The sequence below is a fragment of the Anomaloglossus baeobatrachus genome, chromosome 3 (genome assembly GCF_048569485.1).
Source record: "Anomaloglossus baeobatrachus isolate aAnoBae1 chromosome 3, aAnoBae1.hap1, whole genome shotgun sequence".
Classification (NCBI taxonomy): domain Eukaryota; kingdom Metazoa; phylum Chordata; class Amphibia; order Anura; family Aromobatidae; genus Anomaloglossus; species Anomaloglossus baeobatrachus.
Window position 1 is genome coordinate 309,422,622 of NC_134355.1, and position 21,702 is coordinate 309,444,323.

Consider the following 21,702-nt stretch of genomic DNA (forward strand, 5'->3'; position numbering starts at 1 on the left):
AGGTTATTAAGTAGCTGAAGGGCTTTGAAAAATTCCACTCAGCTAGTATGGAAAAGAAAGCTGCAGCACTCTCCATGCCTTAAAATGTGGACACATACGTGACAGTTCACGGATAACATCCATTCCTGGCTCCCATGCATTGGAAGCTTCTTGAAATGGGTTTCACAGTTGTGCAGCTCCCCTTAGACCTAAGGTTACCAAGCCAATTGAAAGAATGCCACCACTATATTTTTAAACAGGGAAACTACGTTTTATGCTTGGTTGATGCCCTTGTAAAATTTGGTAGAGGAATGAGAGTATAATTGGTCAGCATACATAGACATTTTAGACAGTTGGATGCCTCCAAGTCTCTAGCAATAGTTTGGGGAAAGTTCTTTCCTGTTCCAGTCTAGATGTTCTTTTTAATACAAAGTGAGATTTATAACGAGATTTGGTGTGGAGAGAATTATGGTAAGTGGCTACACCAGACACCTGCCTGACCTTATTCCCATTGAACACCTATGGTATTTATTAGAATGCCAACTTGACGCCAGAGCTCTTAATGTGAACCTGTCAGGTCCAATATGCACCCAGAACCACAAGCAGGTCTGGATGCATATTGCTAATCCCTGCCTAACCGTCCCTGTATACACTAGCATAGATAAATTTATCGTATGCTAATGAGCGAGGGAACTAGTCCCCTGGGCGTTAGTTCCCTTAGCTAGTCGGCTCCATTAGCATGTTACTACGCCCCTGTGGGTGTGCTAATATGCTAATGAATGTACTCCGCTGCCATCGCTGCCTGACACTGGATTTCGGCTCAGTGCGTATGACCCCGGAGTTCCGGTCTTGCGCACTATGAAGCCGGGTCTACTTGTCCTGGCTTCAAACTGAAGTTTTGCGCATGACCCAAACTCTGGGGTCATGCGCACTGAGCTAAAATCCAGCGTCAAGCGGCGATAGCAGCGGAGAGGTGAGTGAGATCATCCTGTGACGCTGCACATTCATTAGCATATTAGCACACCCACAGGGGTGTACTAACATGCTAATGGGGGCGACTGGCCAGGGAACTAATGCCCAGGGGACTAGTCCCTGTGCTCACTAGCATAAGATAAAAGATCTTTAGAAATACGTTTTCTAAAGATCTCTTTATCTATGCTACTAGATACAGGGACGGTTAGGCAGGGATTAGCAATATGCATCCAGAACTGCTCATGGTTCTGGGTGCATATTGCACCTGATTGGTTCCCTTTAACTAAACTTCAGTGCCTGACTTCATGCACGTGCTCCAAAATCTTGTAGAAAGCCTTCGTAGAAAAGTGTAGCCTGTTTTATGAGTCCGGTTTTGGCATGTGATGTCCAGTAAGTTCACTTATGTCTTATGGTCAGAAGTTCACATACTTTATGACATCTATAACCGTGTTGATAATTTTCGGAATGTGATGGCTGCCATGTGTTGTTAAACGATTAATAACACACTGCATTAAACATGTAATTTGGAGAATCCTGGACAGCTTGATAATCAGGCATGTATGTACCAGTATGCAGTAACATAGTTACTGATAAATTATTCTGGCAGTTTATTTATTAGCAGCGGGTTTTTCTTTTTATACTGAGCAATGTGACAAATGAAATCTTACTCCCTGCCAGTACTTATCAGTCATTTCTCTTGCTCCGCTGATTCTTCAAGATAGAAGACGTGTCTACTACATAAAGATGCTTTTGAGAGTTTAAAAAAAAAATAAAGCAAGCTGCAATCATTTACATATTCCAGTTTAATAGATTCCAGTATAAAGTACAAGGTATTCGGTAACCTTTTATTGACTATTGCGATTTTTATGATTTTTATGTATTTGTTAATTTGATATATTTTTAATATTCATTTGCTAAAACCATCAGCTTTCCCAATTATTCTAGTTTTATTGCATTACATTTACTCATGTAAAAGACCAGATTTGTAACTTTGAACATGAAACAAAAGGCAAAATGTTTCTTTTGTCATTGAAGCAAGTAAATAGCAGATAGAGGAACGTTAAATTTCCCCTGAAGCTCTGCAGGCACAGAACATGGAGCTACAGAGTGTCGTAAACAGTAGACAGTGGACTGACTACAGGGAATATTTCTTCTCTACATCCACTATGCTCTACTTGGTCATTTTTCCAGTTTAGACAAAGAACTATTTTACTACTGTTAAGTAACAGCACTAAAATCCCCCATGGTTAATCCAAAAAAGAAACAAACGTATGCCTCATTTACACATACGTTGCTGCTCCAATTCTCTATGAGGCGCCCCCTCACAATTTTCTTCCCACTGACCCATAGTGTGCCCTCACAGTAACAACACTCCTCAATCCACTATAAAATCACAGTACATTTAATCATCGGCTCCTTCATATTACGCTTCCCGTTCCCACCGCTTCTGCGGTGACAGCACTAGTATGATGAGGTCAGCAGGGAGGTTTACTCTCTCTGCCCCTGTCCCAGCTTTCGTGTGTTCAAATGTATTTGCATCTGAAAGACGCATATATAGTTAAATACTGGTAGAAGGGAACCGATGTCTACATGTACTCTACGGGCCGCAACAAATCTTTTGGTGGGCTATATGCTGTGCAGGCCTGGCATAGAGGCCGTCAGTCATGCAGAAGGAGGCGGTGCTGGGCGGGGAATAGAGTTGGAGTGACAGAGGCTTCAGTTCTGCCATAGTTCTTCAGCCTCATATACATATGAATTTAAACACTGATTTCTCAGTAACAGAGGCCAGACTGCCCATGTAAAGATATTGCTGGACTTGTCTTTGGAAGAGCTACATGCACTAATAGATAGTTTGGAGGCTGAAATCCTACTGACAGATCTCTTTAACAGTAAAATAAAACTGATTTAAAAAAAATCAATTCTTTTTCCTTTTATTAATGTACTGGATCTTGCTTGAATCCTGTCAGACATTGTATTGCTACTTGTGTTCACGCTTGTCTTACTCAGTTTTATTATGGAGGAGAGTGAATATTTACGCTTAGGTTATTAACTCCCCAATGGAGCAACATCCGCACTAGTTCCTTTATTCAGCAGCCTTGAAATTGTGGAAGTGACTTCCACATCAGCTGGCTTTAAGCCTAAACAGCTGATCACTTCTAATGCGTTTGTATGCTTTTTTTAACATTCACAGTTTATTATTATTAAAGGAGTTTTCCAGTCTAATCTCACAATTCTACTGTGACTCTGTGACTGCAGACTTGTGAATCCTCACATCGCGCGCACTGTGCACTGTAAAGATTCTCCGGTGTCAGAGCCAGGAACGGCGGTCATGTGGCCGCAAGTATGCCATATGTATACTCCCAGCCACATTCTGACTGGGTGGGCAAAGCCTTTCTCAATACACTAGCAATGACCAAGACCATACTCATCTAGTCGGATTCTGCCTCGGAATATACATATCGCATATTTGCGGCCATGTGACTGCCCTTCCCGTCTCTGACACTGGAGAATCTTTACATTACACAATATGAGGATTCACAAGCCGACATAGAGCGACACATAGTGTGATGGTAGACTTGTGGATTTAAGGCCCATGTACATGCAATGACATCGCTAACAAGATGTCGTTAGGGTCACGGAATTCGTGACGCACATCCGGCCTCGTTAGCGAAGTCGTTGCGTGTAACACCTACGAGCGAGTGTTAATGATCAAAAATACTCACCTAATCGTTCATCGTTGACACGTCGTTCATTTTCATAATATAGTTGCTCGTTGTGGACGCAGGTTGTTCGTCGTTCCTGAAGCAGCACACATCGCTACATGTGACACCCCAGGAACGACGAACAACACTGTACCTGCGTCCTCTGGCAACGAGGTGGGCGTGTCTTTCTTTCGGCTGCTGTCCGCCCCTCCGCTTCTATTGGCCGCCTGCCGTGTGACGCCGCACGAACCGCCCCCTGAGAAAAGAGGCTGTTTGCTGGCCACAGCAACATCGCTAGGCAGGTAAGTATGTGTGACGGGGACTAACGACATTGTGCGCCACGGGCAGCGATTTGCATTGAACTTTATTTTATTTTGTATGCTTAAAAAAAATGTGTGGCCAATTACAGCAGTGCAAAACAACAACAAAAAAGTTACGTTTTTTCAAGTGTAGTATTAACTGCTAGACGTTGTCGAGATAGATTCTCCACTTGGTTTTAGTTTACAAATACTGCTGCAAAATACTGACCAATATATTTCCATGTGATTTGGCATTAATCTGTTTACCTGCCCTTGGGCTTGTTTTCTGCTTGAGTGGATAACTTTTTACATTACAGATATACAGTATCTCTGCTGGAAACCATTACATCATCTTTTTATATTATGTCCTATGTTAATATATTTATTTCTTGAATGCTTCAGTTTATTACTGGTGTATGAAAATCATGCCACTTGTTAATATAGTAATATATGTGGCTGTCATCCAGAACATGTTTCGTATTTTCTGCACTGTAAATCAAATATTGCATACGAATACTGCTACTTAACTGTTTGCATTGGGGCATAGACATACAGCTGCTTCTATCACCCTACGCTGGTAGTTTTTATACTCTGGGACAGATGTATGCAAGAAGGAGATATGATGGACTCAATATAATATGTTAGTATGCAATGTTATTACAGGTACTGCTCCATTTATACGCAAATGCTCTTCCAATAATAAACCTGCACATATATGAAATAAACATGAAATGCCCATAAAATACAGTACTGTCAGCAGAATGTATTCTGTAATGAACCATTCTCCAGTTTTTGGCCCTGTATTTGTAATGCCAAAATTCCTTTTTTCTTATTATTGTCAATTAAACACAAAATACAAGTGAGATCAGAAAAAAACTGTCATTTAAGACAACTCCAAAACATACAGTGGAGATCACAATTAGAGAACAACACACAACTTCCTAATTGTTAAGGTCATTGTGTAGTCCTTAGTGATTATATCCTCCTAACAAGAGTAAACTAGCAGTATTTTAAGCTTATTTCATAAATTGATTTTTTTCAAAAACACATAATAACAATATAAATAAGATAGGTAAATGTGAAAGAACACTGATTAAAATTAGAGAAGACCTTCAGATACCTGCAAGTTATTGGTGTTAGGGTACCTTCACACTTAGCGATGCACAGCGATCCGACCAGCGATCTGACCTGGTCAGGATCGCTGCTGCATCGCTACATGGTCGCTGGTGAGCTGTCAAACAGGCAGATCTCACCAGCGACCAGTGAACAGCCCCCAGCCAGCAGCGACGTGTAAGCGACGCTGCGCTTGCACGGAGCCGCCGTCTGGAAGCTGCGGAGACTGGTAACTAAGGTAAACATCGGGTATGGTTACCCGATGTTTACATTAGTTACCAGTGTGAGCAGGGAGCAGGGAGCCGCGCACACTGAGCGCTGGCTCCTTGCTCTCCTAGCTACAGTACACATCGGGTTAATTAACCCGATGTGTAATGCAGCTACATGTGCAGAGAGCAGGGAGCCGCGCACACTGAGCGCTGGCTCCTTTCTCTCCTAGCTGCTGTACACATCGGGTTAATTAACCCGATGTGTACAGCAGCTACATGTGCAGAGAGCCGGAGCCGGCAGCACAGGCAGCGTGAGAGCTGCAGAGGCTGGTAACTAAGGTAAATATCGGGTAACCACCTTGGTTACCCGATGTTTATCTTGGATACAGCTTACCTCAGCTGTCAGACGCCGGCTCCTGCTCCCTGCTCGCTTCATTTGTCGCTCTCTTGCTGTCACACACAGCGATCTGTGTGTCACAGCAGGAGAGCGGCTTTGAAGAAAACGAACCAGGGCTGTGTGTAACGAGCAGCGATCTCGCAGCAGGGGCCAGATCGCTGCTCAGTGTCACACACAGCGAGATCGCTAATGATGTCACTGCTGCGTCAAAAAAGCGTGACTCAGCAGCGATCTCGGCAGCGAGCTCGCTGTGTGTGAAGCACCCCTTAATCTGGCACCTGGTGTTAATTTCCTTAATTATCTGACAAACCCTATTTAACTGGCAGCCCAGTCACACTAAACAACTTACCAGTGATCCCAACAACGATACAACGTGATAGGGATTGCTGGTAAGTTGCTAGGAGGTCGCTGGTGAGATGTCACACTAAGCGACGCTCCAGCGATCCCACCAGCAACCTGACCTGGCAGGGATCGCTGGAGCGTCGCTACACGGGTAAGCATGCTGCGCTTGGTAACTAAGGTAAATATCGGGTAACCAACCCGATATTTACCTTGGTTACCAGCGCACACCGCTTAGCGCTGGCTCCCTGCACACCTAGCCACAGTACACATCGGGTTAATTACCTGATGTGTACTCTGCTACGTGTGCAGGGAGCAGGGAGCCGGCTTCTGCGGACGCTGGTAACCACGGTAAACATCGGGTAACCAAGAAGCCCTTCCCTTGGTTACCCGATATTTACCTTCGTTACCAGCGTCCGCTGCTCTCACACTGCCAGTGGCAGCTCCCTGTTTCCTGCACTCCTAGCCACAGTACACATCGGGTTAATTACCCGATGTGTACTCCAGCTACATGTGCAGGGAGCAGGAAGCCGGCACTGGCAGTGTGAGAGCGGCAGACGCTGGTAACGAAGGTAAATATCGGGTAACCAAGGAAAGGGCTTCTTGGTTACCCAATATTTACATTGGTTACCAGCGTCCGCAGAAGCCGGCTCCCCTGCTCACTGCACATTTAGTTGTTGCTCTGTCGCTGTCACACACAGTGATGTGTGCTTCACAGCGGGAGAGAAACAACTAAAAAATGGTACAGGACATTCAGCAACAACCAGCGACCTCACAGCAGGGACCAGGTTGTTGCTGGATGTCACACACAGCAATATTGCTAGCAAGTTGTGCCTCAGCAGCGCACCTTAACTTTCCAGTTTGCACTGACTTTGCAAAAATGGTGTTCCAAGGTGACTGAAACACTCCGGCAGCTGGTTGTCCAGATGAGGGTCAAAGGGGTGAAGCTATCAGCCATAGCAAGAGAAGTTGGTTGTTCCAAGTCTGTGATTTCAAGAATATTGCATCTTTACAACATCACAAATTCTTTCAAGTCCCTCAAGAAGACTGGTCACCCTTACAAGAGAGGACAGGATAATGTGGATAACCTCCATGGGTAATCATTTCAACACTGCAGCTGGAATTGCTCACCAGTTCACCACTGAACAGGGTAAGGATCTGTCTCGTTATACAGTGTCACAACATTTAAGAGCATTTGGCCCGAAAACCCACTCTGCATTGACCATACCTCTCATTAGCAGAAAGAATGAAAAGGCTAGACTCACCTTTGGTGAGGAGCATGTTGTGTGGATAGAGGAGAAGTGGTCCACAGTTCATTTTAGTGATGAAAGCAAGTTTAATTTATTTGGGTCTGATGGGAAACCTTATGTTCGTCGACAAACTAGGGAAAGACTGAACCCAAAGTGTGTTAAGAAGTTAGTGAAAGGTGGTGGCATAAGTGTCATGGCTTGGGGAATGTTTTTTGCAGCAGGAGTTGGATCTCTCATACAGCTGCATTGCAGACGGAATGCAAGTATGTATCAGAACCTTCTTCAACAACACGTGGTTCCTTACTTGCGTTCATGACTCAATCAGCTAGCAATTTTTATGCAGGACAATGCCCCCTTTCATACAGCAAAACAGGTAAAGCAGTTCCTTGAAATAGAAAACATTGAAACAATGAAATGGCCAGCCCAGAATCCTGATCAAAACCCAACAGAAAACCTCTGGAAAATCCTTGGGGACAAAATTATAGCCATGAAACCGACAACAGTCAAAGAACTGTGGAAGAGACTGGAAGAAGAGTGGACCAAAATCACACCAAAGCAGTTTGTTTGATAGACTAGTTGTGTCCTGTGGCCACAGATGTGCTGAATTTATTCAAAGCAAATGCCTGTACACTTCCTACTGATTGGTGACTGTTGTTACCTTCAGGAAATGTAGTTGTAATCTTTCTCTGTGCTCCAGTCATTGTTGTTCTCTAATTATGATCATCATGTTTTGTGCAAAATAAAGGTTTTATGTTGGCAATCTGAATCTTTTGTAAAACACTGTTCTAGTGGCATGTGTACCCCTTACAAAAAAAAAAACTTCAAATGTTGATCAATGTAGATTACAGTATTTCTGAAAAAAGGCATGAGAGAGCCATTACCATACCACTCTAGTGGCGGCTTATCTCACCAAAAACAAAAGGATTGACAGTACGAAATCAGACATACTGGACCATTTTTTCCCCCAATATAATCTGTTGGGAAAAGTCGAAATACTTTTGTCTGACCACCTTACAATTGATCTGACAGCTTATGGATATGTACCCACTATGCCACTGGCCAGGCTTACCTGAGGGGCTTGACTAAGCAACTCTCTGGTATTTACTAGAGTCTCAGTGAGGATAGGCTGGGCTTCAGGTAATCGCCATGTACCATTCACAGGGCAGTCCCTGGACCAGCAGCCCTGGACCAACAACAGTCCCTGGACCAGCAGGTTAGGGCAGGAGTATGAGCCACAGAGGGAACAGGCTGACTGCAGTCAAACAATCCGTGTTCAAGTAGGCAGCACAGAGTCAGTATACAGAGCTGAGGTCAGGAGCAGACAGGTCAGACGTAAACAAGTGAACAAGCCTGGTAAGACTTGAGAGACAATACAGCAAACACTTGAATGGAACACTAGGCACAGGAACTACTAGGAACCAAGTTCAGGCACCATAGGCTGTTTGGTATATCCCCTGCTAGTAGAGGATTGGAAAGGGAAGCAGGACACAGCAGGGTTTAGTTTTTCCAGAATCCGTCCACACCTCCCCATGACCAGGTGGAAACAGCTGGAGAGTATAGCATGACTAGGAGTGCTACAAACAGGGTTTTACCTTGCAGGCCTGAGCCTGGGCAGAGCAGCATGGTGAGTAGACCGATGTTATGAATGCAGGCGTGAGAGTTGGTGAGTCTGATTGATATTAGTCTAGTGTGTCTGGGGGCCTTTAGACCACGGGATGGTATGATATACCTAGGACACTTACATTCTTCCAAATAGCAGTAATAATACATATATCACAATCACTCAGCAAATAGAAGGAATTTCTTGTGGATATCAATATGGTTCATCAAACTAACTGTTATGAACCGGCGCCGCCATAGCCGCAAGCAGCCTGCTGCGGTTCCTGTTGCGCCAAGGCGCCGGCTGCCGTTCTTGACCGTGCCTCGGGTCGTCCAGTTGGCTGCTCCTTCCACCACGTCTAAGTGTGGAGAGGCGGCATGCGTGCACCGATTTACCCCAGCCAGAGTCTAAGTCTGGTGTTTTGCCTACTGAGCATGCTCAGCCTGAATGTGTCATTTCTGAGACTAAGTCCTCAGTTCAGGCTACTGAGCATGCTCCCACAATTAATCCTAACAGCCTCTTTGCACAGGTACTTGGACTTCGTGCTGTGTCTAAGTTCTGGGATGTTCCTACTGAGCATGCTCAGGCAGATAGTCTGATTTCTGAGTCTGTTGTTCAGGCTCCTGAGCATGCTCAGGCACTTGGTGCATCAGAGGCTAGGTCCGGTAAGGACCTCACTGAGCATGTCTGTGAGGTGGCAGGCCCTGATAGGGCAGAGGGTGTCAGGTGTCCTGATGACGTGGCCACTCCGGACTGGCTCGCAGAGGCCCGTCCCTATGATCTGGCACCTCACCATTGGTCGTCAGACGATGACTGGTGAAGTGTTTGGGGCGAGGCTGCCATGAGGTCATCAATGACATAGCGGTTCCGGATAGGCCGCTGGTAACGTCGCTGCTGACATGGCACTCTGCCATTGGACCTTGGTGGTTCCACCCTAGGTTTGGGGTAGACCCAGGTTATAAAAGGGGCTGGAGACAACATGGAGGTGCGAAGTCTTCATTTAGAGTTCATGGTGGCATAAGCTTTGTTGGAAGCGGTAGGTAGGGCTAGGCGAACGGTGCCTGTCACGCCAAGATTCGTGGCTCGGCACATCAGGGTCAGACGCCGTGCTTCCTTGCTGCCGTTCCAGTTGTGCTATAGCAGTCCAGTGGCATTAACTGGACTGCGGCTGCTGTGTCACCTGTCCGTTTGTGCCTCCTACGCACACGGACAGCATACCTGTTGCGTTACTTGTCCGGCTGTGTTCTCTACGCACACGGACAGGATACCTGCTGCGTCACCTGTCCGGTTGTGCCCTCTACGCGCACGGACAGCATATTCCAGAACCCCTGTGGAGTTAACTGGTGTGACTACGTGGTCTGACGTGTCCTTCACACACGTGGCCAGTCGAGTGGTGACCAGAAACGCTAATCGAAGGACCGCTCGGCCTGACGTGTCTTACACACGTGGCCGACAGGGCGCTGTCGCAGCGATCTTCTCGGTCAACGCTAACTGGGTACCATCCAGCCTGACGTGTTCCCTACACACGTGGTCGGAGCAGCGCCCGCTCCACCAAAACGCTAACTGGGTTGTTGTCCAGTTTGACGTGTCCCTACACATGTGACCGGTTCCCAGGTCTCCTAGGTTATCTCTGAGTCATCAACTCTATAGTCTCTGTCTAACCCATAGGGTGCCAGCAGCTCCATTGCCATCTGGAGCACGGTGGGCCCCGACTGGCGATTGGGATATATACCCCCTGGTCCTAATCTGCCGGTCCCCCCGTAACACTAACACAATAAACCCAATCTAAAGCCACCTAATTGTGTATTACATGGTGCAGACACACTCCCACTACCACAATTAAAGTTACAAACAAAACATTACACTTTTTTTGTTTTACATCAAATGATCTTTATTGAACAATTTTTAACCTTTTATACACAAAAAAAGACAGTGTACAACGACACAAAAACAACTATAACATGCAGGCACATAAGACACGGGGCACACAGTCCTGATAATATCACAAATTATGTGTATGAGCAGAAGAATAAAAAAAGAGGAACAATAGTATCTCTCTGCACTAATATTAATATATCCAAGCTTGACTAAGGGCAAATAAATATGGCTCAACTCACACCAACAAGCGTCTTGTTCATCAACCACAAGAAAAAAGGGTTGCTAAATCAGGCCCAGCCGGAATCTAGCAAGCAAAGACATGGTTCTTTGCATCTCAAATGTCGCATATAAGTCCGGCGTTTTAAAGTATTATTGAAGTAGCAAACAATGGATACCACCTCCACCCGAATCATACCACACCCTAATATGTTGAAGCTGACCCGTTGCAAAGTATGCCCAAGGGTTCGGAATCACCCCCACCCCCCTCACCCTTTTCTTGTCCCTCTGCAGCATTTCTAACTGAGCCTTTTTACCCCATATTAACTATCTAAAAAGGCTGTCTACTTTATAAAATTATGTTTTCAGTATCCAAACTGGTATTGTGCAAGGCATATAGCAACTGTGCCATCCAGGTCATTTTTGTGAGATTGGCACCTCTCACTACAGATAATGGAAATTTAACCCACGCATTCAGCTTGTACTGAAATTTTTTAAGTATTGGCACAAGGTTAAAATTTTCATAACAAAACATTATACTTAAAGGGAACCTGTCAACAGATTTGGTGACTATATGCTGAGGCCACCACCATTGGGCTTTTATACACAGCATTCTAACATGATGTATATAAGAGCCCAGGCCGCACTGTATAACGTAAAAATCACTTTATAATACTCAACTAATGGGTGGTGCGGTACAGATCAGTCGAATGGGTGTCTCCGTTCTCCGGGTCCGGCGCCTCCTTTTTCTGCCATCTTTTCCTCCTTCTTCTGAAGCCTGGGTACTTGATGCGTCCTATGTCATGCACACTATCCGGCTTTGAGGTCCCATGCAGGCACACTACAATACTTTGATCTGCCCTGCTCAGGGCAGATCAAAGTGCGCCTGCGCATTACCGCAACGCTGGCTAGGGTGGATGACGTAGGACGCGTCATGCACTGAGGCTTCAGAAGAAGGATGACAAAGATGGCAGAAAGAGGGGTGCCGGAACCAGAGAACGGAGACACCCATCCGACTGGTCTGCACCGCACCGCCCGTTAGGTGAGTATTATAAAGTGATTTTTACATTATAAAGTGCGGCCTGGGCTCTTATATACAGCATGTTAGAATGCTGTATTTAAGAGCCTGGCACTGGTGGTGGACGCAGCTTATAGTCTCCAAATCTGATGACAGGTTCTCTTTAAAGTGGTTGTATTTTTCTGTAATGTTAATATACTATACTATACAAGCTGCGCTTTACTCATATTTTTAAGGTGTGCCAGGGAATCTTCTACGACACTGACTTCTCGTCAACAGTGTGGTAGCCAATCTGTGAGCTCTGCTGCTCTGAGTGGGGAGTTCCCATGTGAATGGAAGAACCCATTTACAGCTGCAACCAAAACCAGACACCAAGAGCATCGGTAATATTCGCTGATGTACTTGGGAAAAGTGAGCACAACACAGTTTGTTTCTTGAAAGTAACCTTCAGATAGGGATTAACATTTACTGAAAGGGAACAACCCCTTTAAGAGTGTACATGTCTCACATAAAACATTTAAATTTTATTGTGTGATCTGGTAAAATGCTTCAGGATACTATAACAAATTCATAATGTATAGTAATAACATACAGTACAATCAGAAAAGCATACACAACACAGTTACCGACTTGGTACAAAGTAGTAAAGTGCCGCCAAGGGGAATACAGATTTACAAGATAACTTACGGAGTGAAAGTGTCCAGACCTCTCATCCCCAGCATCTCCCATATACACGGGGGTCTGAAATAGACGCTTAAAACCTAATCTGGAGGGATTATAAAGCCATTTAAATTGTTTGAGCAAGTATTTGTAACTGCTGTCATGGTAAATTCTTCATTCTAATATACTTAAACTGCCAAATAACTGGAAGTACACCTTATTCCACTACATTTGGCTAAATGTAACAATGGCAAGTAAATGCGAGAGACAAGTGTGTGAAATTCTAGATATCTGAAGGAGTCACTCGTCTATTGAAATAGAAAAGCTTCAAGCGAGTTCTGGGCTTCAGAGGAAGACAATTATTTAGCTTCAAATTTACCAAACTTCATTTTGACATTTGGTCACTGTGAGTCCTGCTCCTTTTACAACCTCTTTAGACTAAGGAATGAAATCAAACAATAATTAAATGGCAATAAGAGATCAATCTTCTAGTTGGTAAGCTTCTGGTCAGCCTTGTGTATCCTGTATACCATGATGGAGTCTAATGACGGTATAGAAGATGTTCTAATATTAAAGATGGGAGTGTACAACAGCAATACTACTTAACTTTCCAATCCAAAAAGTCAAAGTTTTTTTGGCAAACCCAAATGGACTTGTTTTAATTATCCTTACCAATTTTTCTTTTTAGCATTTGTTCTTTTTCTTTATTGTGAAACTTTTTTGAGACAGCCACCCAGAAATGCATTGAAAGTGGTTTTCTATCAGTATGTTCTTCACAAAGAAGATGACCACTAAGCATATCAACTGGTACAACAGAAAAACTGGTCTGAATTAGGGTTGTCTTCTCAAAGGGGTGATCTTTTGAACAAGCTTTATTGTATTTGTTTTTCGACATACTGAAATGTGTGCCAAAAGTATGTTAAGCCCGCTTTATACACTGCAATGTATCTTACAATGTGTCGGCGGGGTCACGTCGTAAGTGACGCACATCTGGCATTGTAAGTTACATTGTAGTGTGTGACAGGTACGTGCGATTGCGATTGAACGTTAAAACGTTCATCGCATACACATCGTACCTTTGTCTAGAATTGCACGTCAAATTGTTCATCGTACCCGGGGTAGCACACATTGCAGTGTGTGACACCCCGGGAACGATGAACAGATCTTACCAGCGTCCTGCGGCTCCCGGCCCACAATGCGGAAGGAAGGAGGTGGGCGGGATTTTTACGTCCCGCTCAGCTCCGCCCCTCCGCTTCTATTGGCCGGCTGCCGCGTGACGTCGATGTGACGCCGAACGTCCCTCCCACTCCAGGAAGTGGACGTTCGCCGCCCACATCGAGGTCGTATGGACGGGTAAGTGCGTGTGACGGGGGGTTACTCGTATGTGCGGCACGTTCAACAAATTGAACGTGCCACACATACGATGAGGGCCTTGCAAATCGCATACTATATCGTATGTGAAATTGCAACGTGTAAAGCAGGCTTTAGAAGGGACGGTCAGCGATGTGGAAGGCAAGTTTTCCAGATTTTGGAGATGCAGAATAGTATGTGACCGTGAAGCCATCTAACCCTGAGGGATGCCATTACAGTAGAACATTTTTCCACCATGCAATTTTGAAATGGAGGCAGGTCCATTTGCCCAAGTATTAGCATGGAAAATGTTACATTTCCCAGACTCATCTCAGATTTGTGAACATCTATATGAGGCTTATTTGTATGAAACTAAGCACCTTTGCTTATGTGTTGCTGAGCAGTTCAACAATAGCTGCTGCCCTTACAGTACAATTGAGAAGCATGTAATATAGCATTAATGAGGCACCCAAACTGTTTTTTTTTGTGTAAACTCTGTGGTACGAACACCGAACAGCGAACCTCAGGTTCGCTCATCTCTACTCACTACCCTTCTTACCATTGCTTGTACAGGGATATTGTTATATTTATTATATTGTATAATGTCACTATACATTATGTTACATGTTGAACAGTAGGCAAGAAACATTACACAATCAGAGCTCTATCGAAACAGTACAATAATTCAGACCTTCAAGTATGAAATAATATAAAAACTGATATTTGATTTTATTAATGTCCTTAAAAATGGGAATATTTAAAATAATGACACCACAATGTACCCCTTTCAAAGAACCAAGTTATCTAATACTTTTCTGAGCCCGCATGATGGTGGTAGAGGAACAGGTTTGTCACTTTCCACTTATTGTATTCCTCTAGGACCAAATTTAGGGCCTCTTGAAATTTGACCATTTATTGCTAGGCACTGGACTCCATCACAAAGATGTGTTCTCCGGACTCCTAATCCCTCCATAACCATCTCCAGTTTTGTTTATGAACATGTACCAAATTCTCTTAGGTGCTGGTTTATGTTGCGCTATCTTGTGTAGAATCTTGTAAATGAAATTTTGACTAATATTTGGTGCTAAATGAAAAATGAAAATGGAGTTCACTCCTTATATTATGTATTTTTATTGATTCACAGGTCATTTATGCCTTAAATACTAGGAATGATGAGCACGAATCAGGAGTACAAGCCATTAAAGAAGCACATGAAGAAGAAATTCAGCAAATCCTGGCTGAAACCAGGGAGAAGATATTACAATATAAAAGTAAAGTGTCAGAGGAAACTGAGCTGAAACGAAAAATACAAGCACTGGAAGAATCATTAGAGGAACATAAAAAGTTGAAACACCAAGCACTTACTGAATTTGATGTTTACAAGCATCGGGTAGAAGATATGCAACTTTGTGCAGAAGCCCAACATGTGCAGAGAGTGGTCACCATGTCCCGAGAAGTGGAGGAGATAAGGAAGAGATTTGAGGAGAGGATACGAAGTTTCATGCAACTCCAAGTTCAGTTTGAGAAAGACAAACGGACGGCCTTAGAAGAACTAAGGGCAACTCATAGATTAGAGATCCAAGACCTCCTAAAAGCACAACACAGTCAAAATGCTACTTTAAACAAGGGCCAGGAAACACTTGAGGAAATGCATCGATTACAATTAGAAGAGCTTAATAAAAAGCTGGAAGACTTACGTCTAGAGAGGAAAAAGTTAGTAGAGGATTATGAAGGGAAACTGAGTAAAGCGCAGGCTTTCTATGAACACGAGTTGGAAGCTTTGAAAAGGTCTCAGCACTTTACAGCCGAGAGCTTGCATGTCTGTAAGCAGAAAGAGGCTGAATTGAAGAGAGAATTTCAAACTCAAGAAGCTATATTGCAGAAGAACCTCGGCATTCTTAAAACTGAGTTTCAGGTTGTACAGGAAGAAGCAGGAAGTCTTAGAGAGAAGTGCCAAAAACTACAAACTTCGCTGTCTACAGCAGAGAACAATGTTCAGGTAAGAAATACGCAAGGTATATATATATATATATATATATATATATATATATATATATATATATATATATATGTATATGTATGTGTCAAGCAAAACTGAAACACCATCATCATACTATAATATTTCTCCACCAATGGATTATTGAAGAACTTCTTTTAAACTGCATTTTGCCAGAGATCGGAGATCTATGGAAGCCTATGCATTAACTGCATCCATAGACCTCTGTCCACTGGGTAGAGTCTAATTTTGCCTCTGTTTGGTAGTTCAGTAGTATCTGTTGGGGTTGATATCTCTTTTACTGTATGAAATAAGGTAGCTGGCTGCACTGATCCCAAAAGTGGCACCCAATAAAAGTGTATACCATGAGTTATACCTTTTCTTTTTACAAAGATGTCCCTTGCCACTGGTCTATCTGTCATAACATTATGTTAACTAACTATGTAAAAAGATATTTGGTCCTTTCCTAGGTCTTACATTTAACAGAACAAAAGTTTCACTCTGAAACAGCTTGACCGAAGACAACCCTGTTCTTCAATGTTCTTTTTCAACAATTTAGCTTTTTCATCTCTCTTTGTGGATAGGTCTTTTGTTTTTTTTTTGTTTTTTTAGCCAAAAAGACTAGAACAGGGACCATTTTCGGCACATCATGGGTGAAATAATAGAAGTCCAAAGAATATTTGCAATATAAGTCCAGTTTTTAGTTTTCAAGCAGAAAAATGTAAAAAAGAATAATACAGATGCCAGAGACCAACGTTTCGGCCTTTTTGGGTCATTATCAAGGTGCTTATCTACATGTGATACAAAACATCAAATCAAAGAATATAGTATAGACATAAAGCATAAGATAAATCACATCGTGATAGACAGAAATGTGTATTCGCTTGCTTGACAGTGGAGTCATGTAACATCATAGAAAATGAGAATATTAGGACCATTAATTAGCAAACAAGAACAAAATTGTAACAAGAGGTCTCAGAGGCAGAGTTTAGACACATCACATCAGTTCAATTTGGTTAAACAAATGAAAAAAATGAATACATGAAAAAAACACAGGTTTGCTATACCTGGAGAGTCTGTGTGCACAGTGTCTTATAAAATCAGAGAAATGGCACTCAGGTGGATTCCATAGTTAGAAGCTGAAGATGGAGAATAAAGTACATGAATAGGTAAAAACACTCTGGCACAACTGAAGTCACATGATTTTCACTGTAAACTCAACTACATCAGTATTTTTTTGCACATGTGCAATACACACGGCCTTAGCCACACCCACCATGGAAGTGACGCACTATACCGACCAGTTTTAATGGCGTCGTCCATCGATCCAATCTCACCTCACCACTTGGCTGCACTCTTGTCCAGGACACAGGTAATACCTTCAAGCAGACTGGCACTCTGGTGGAATCCTTCTCTATATACACTTCATACCCTTAAGTGTTTAATCTTTCCTCCTGGTTCCTTATGACCCTTTGAGGGCTGATTTTCCTTTTGGTAACACTGATGATACCAGTAAGTGTGCTCACATAGTAGAACAGATTATCTACATTGCATCTGACTCAGCAGCTACCTATCCATCATATTAACAGGCTCAGAGCACTGAGGACAACAGCACTTTGCATATATGAAAACAGCCCCTTGAGACGTCTCTTCTCTCTTCATAAGCAAAGTCTTGTATTACTTATTTCTGAGAACACCAATACATATGTTAATAGACAATACTTTGATATTGTGCTCCATTATTAACCCCTTAAGGTGGATCTCATGATTTCCATACCCATACAGATATTGGAAGCAAATAGAACATCTGTGCACACAATACCTCACAGGGGGATTTCCCTATATTTTGCTGAAGTATAAGAAACAGGTGGGCTCCGGCTTTGATATGCATATGAACAACTCTTGCATTATGGCATGTCCCCTTAACTCCTAATATACCGCTCCATAGGTCCAGATATAGGACGGGTGACTAATACATGTCCTTGTATATAACGGTGTGCGTTACAACATAGATGCAGGAAACACTTGTCAGTTCCTGTGAATGCAGCGCAGGTATGACAGGACCCACCTTGTGAATAGATTCACCTATACCATTTTTTTTTTATTTTACTAGTTTCATATGTCATTATGCAATTTTTATGTATCTCCTGTCAGGTGTCCTGACCATAGTTTTGCATCATATGCCTCTATTCAGGGCCCTCTACGTCTTCCACAAGGTAATTATACAACCATTGAGCCCTATGGCGTAATGCTAACATTACCATTTAGTCTGTTTGTCTTATAAATTTTTTTTTTTACTTATTCATGCACCTTTATTCTCTATCTTCAGCTTCTAACTATAGAATCCACCTGAGTGCCATTTCTCTGATTTTATAAGGCACTGTGCACACAGACTCTCCAGGTATAGCAAACCTGTGGTTTTTCATTTATTCATTTTTTCATTTGTTTAACCATATTGAACTGATGTGATGTGTATGAACTCTGCCTCTGAGACCTCTTGTTACAATTTGTTTGCTAATCTTTCTGTTTGCTAATTAATGGTCCTAATATTTTCAATTTCTATGATTACCGTATTTTTCGGACTATAAGGTGCACATAAAAGCCTATGATTTTCTCAGAAATCGAAAGTGCGCCTTATAGTTCGGTGCGCCTTGTATATGAATACAAGCGAGCATTATGCCTCCTGTTAAGAGACATGCTTACTCACCTAAACCGTTCGCTCCGGTTCTGGTTGATCAAATGGGCCGCGCTTTTCTCCGGGACCGGCGCCTCCTCTTTCGGCCATCTTGCTCCTCTGTCTTCTGAAGCCTGTGTGCATGACGAGTCCACGTCATACACACTCGCCGGCACGGAGGTCCTGCGCAGGCGCACTACAATACCGTACTTTGATCTGCCCTGAGCAGGGCAGATCTAAGTGCGCCTGCGCAGGACCTCAGTGCCGGCGAGTGTGTATGACGTGGAAGCATCATGCACACAGGCTTCAGAAGACAGAGGAGCAAGATGGCCAAAAGAGGAGGTGCCGGTCCCGGAGAACAGTGCCGCCCATCTGGCCAACCAGCACCAGAGCAACCGGTTTAGGTGAGTAAAGTGTTTTTTATGTTCTACAGTGCGGCCTGCGCTCTTATATACAGCATGTTAGAATGCTGTACATAAGAGCAGTGTCGGACTGGCTGCCGGAGGAATCTCCAGTAAGCCAGGCCTGGATTCAGGTACCTGCAGTGCACTCCGGAGCGCTCATCTGAGCTCCAGAGTGCAGCCTAGACTGTACCGCGAGCGTTGAGTGATTGATTCCCCGGCGATTTCAGTTCAGTTCATGACAGCTGCAGATATCCTGGGCTGATCTCCAGTGCTCTCACCTGAACTCCGGATTGCACCCTGGCCTTTTCGCAGCTGTCATGAACTTAATACGCTGCAGCTTATAATCCGGTGCGCCTTATATATGAATCTAGGCGCCTTAGCAGGCTCTCATTGCTAATGCGCCTTATAATCCGGTGCGACTTATAGTCCGAAAAATACGGTATGTTACATGACTCCACCGGCAATCAAGCGGATACACGTTTTTGTCTATCACGATGTGATTTTTCTTTTGCTTTATGTCTATACTATATTCTTTGATTTGATGTTTTGCATCACCTGTGGATAAGCACCTTGATAAAGGCCCAAAAAGGCCGAAACGTTGGTCTCTGGACATCTGTATTATTCTTTTTTACATGTTTTTCTGCTTGAAAAATAAAAAGTGGACTTATTTTGCAAATATCATTCTTTGGACTCATTATTTCCCCCATGGTGTGCCGAAAATAATCTACCTTTATTTCACTTCTTTTTTTCGAGCACCCAATTTTTCGAGTGAGCAGACATTACTCTCTAATAGAACAGTGACCACCATCCCATTATCCTCTTCTGATGTTTGATCTTGTCAGATGTTAAAAAAATACATTTTTTTAAAGGGATAATTGATCACAACATGCAATGGGGATTCATTGCTTAGGCCTAAGACACACGGCATGAAAATCGGACCGAGTGGAGTGCGATAAAACATCGTCGCATTCCACTCGGACCAATATTAACCTATTTCCCAGCACCCATAAGTGATTATTTTCTCGAACCAAATCGGACCAAGAAAACAGTCTCAGCATGCTGCAGGTGTAATGTGATCCTGGTTTCTCCTGCACCCATTCAAGTCTATGGGGCGTGAGAATCATCGCACTGTACTCGCGGTACACCGGTGTACTGTGAGTGCAGTGCGAGAATGGCAATAGCCAGCTACGGAGGAGAGAGGGAGATAAATCCCTCCCTCCCCTCTGTAGCGCCGGCCCGCCCCTCCTCAGAGCCGGCCCGTCCCCCGCACCTGAGGTCCGTTCGCATGTTCGGACCTCAGTCGCAGTGATACTTGCATGACACTCGGCTCCTGATGTGCTGACAACGTGAGCTGAGTGTCATGCGAGAATCGCATTAGTCCCTGTGTGGCCCCGGCCTTAGGCGGGCTTTGCACGCTGCGACATCGGTAACAATGTGTTACCGATGCTGCAGCGATAGTCCCGCCCCCGTCGCACGTGCAATATCTAGTGAAAGCTGCCGTAGCGATTATTATCGCTACGGCAGTTTCACACGCACATACCTGCCGTGTGACGTCCCTCTGGCCGGCGACCCGCCTTCTTCCTAAGGGGGCGGGTCGTGCAGCGTCATAGCGACGTCACACGGCAGGCGGCCAATTGAAGTGGAGGGGCGGAGATGAGCAGGATGTAAACATCCCGCCCACCTCCGTCCTTCTCATTGCAGCCGGCGGCAGGTAAGGAGATGTTCCTCGCTCCTGCGGCTTCACACACAGCGATGTGTGCTGCCGCAGGAGCGAGGAACAACATCGCACCTGTCGCTGCACCGGCATTATGGAAATGTCGGAGGCTGCAGCGATGATACGATAACGACACTTTTGCGCTCGTTCATCGTATCAAAAAGGATTTGCACGTTGCGATATCGACTGCGACGCCGGATGTGCGTCACTTTCGATTTGACCCCATCGACATCGCACGTGCAATGTCGCAACGTGCAAAGCCGCCCTTACACTCTAAGGCCCCCTTCACACGTCCGTGATACACGTGCGTGTTTGGTCCGTTTCCGTATATGCCGGAGACACGGCCAAACGTGCACCAATGTTAATCTATGATTGTGGTCACACGTGCGTTATTTCATTATGTCCGTGTGTGCGTGTCCGTGATCCGTATGTCTTTGCGTTTTGCACGGATGCATGTCCGTTATCTGCACGGAGCACGCACACGTGGACACAATGAAAGTCTATGGGTATGTGCACACACGTTAGTAAACACGTATGCATCTACCTATAGTCCGTGTCCGTTTGGTGTTTTTATTTCTAGTGATGTCGGCTATTCTTTCTATTTCTGTGTATGTCGGTCAATCTCCCTGAGTTCGTCAGTCCGTCTCTCTGTCGGTCTCTCTGTCCCTCTCTCACAGTCTGTCAGTCAGTTTCCCCCCCTCTCTCATACTTACCGATCCCCGATCACCGGCCCGGCTCTGCACGGCATTCACACTGTTGCGGCGGCTTTTACTATTTTGAAAAAGCCGGCCGCTCATTATACAATCTCCTATTCCCTGCTTTCCCCGCCCACCGGCGCCTATGATTGGTTGCAGTGAGACACGCCCCCACACTGAGTGACAGGTGCCTCACTGCACCCAATCACAGCAGCCGGTGGACGTGTCTATACTGTG

General features: G+C 44.3%; 1 protein-coding gene across 6 annotated transcripts in view; it reads left to right on the plus strand.

Annotated features, from left to right (window-relative positions):
- FAM184A (family with sequence similarity 184 member A) overlaps positions 1–21,702 on the plus strand; it is a 321,551-nt gene that overhangs the window by 165,949 nt on the left and 133,900 nt on the right. For all 6 annotated transcript variants that reach the window (XM_075340009.1, XM_075340014.1, XM_075340008.1 and 3 more), the window contains one exon: positions 15,127–15,981. In XM_075340009.1, the coding sequence (XP_075196124.1) occupies positions 15,127–15,981 (855 nt within the window). The remainder of the gene's footprint in view (positions 1–15,126; positions 15,982–21,702) is intronic.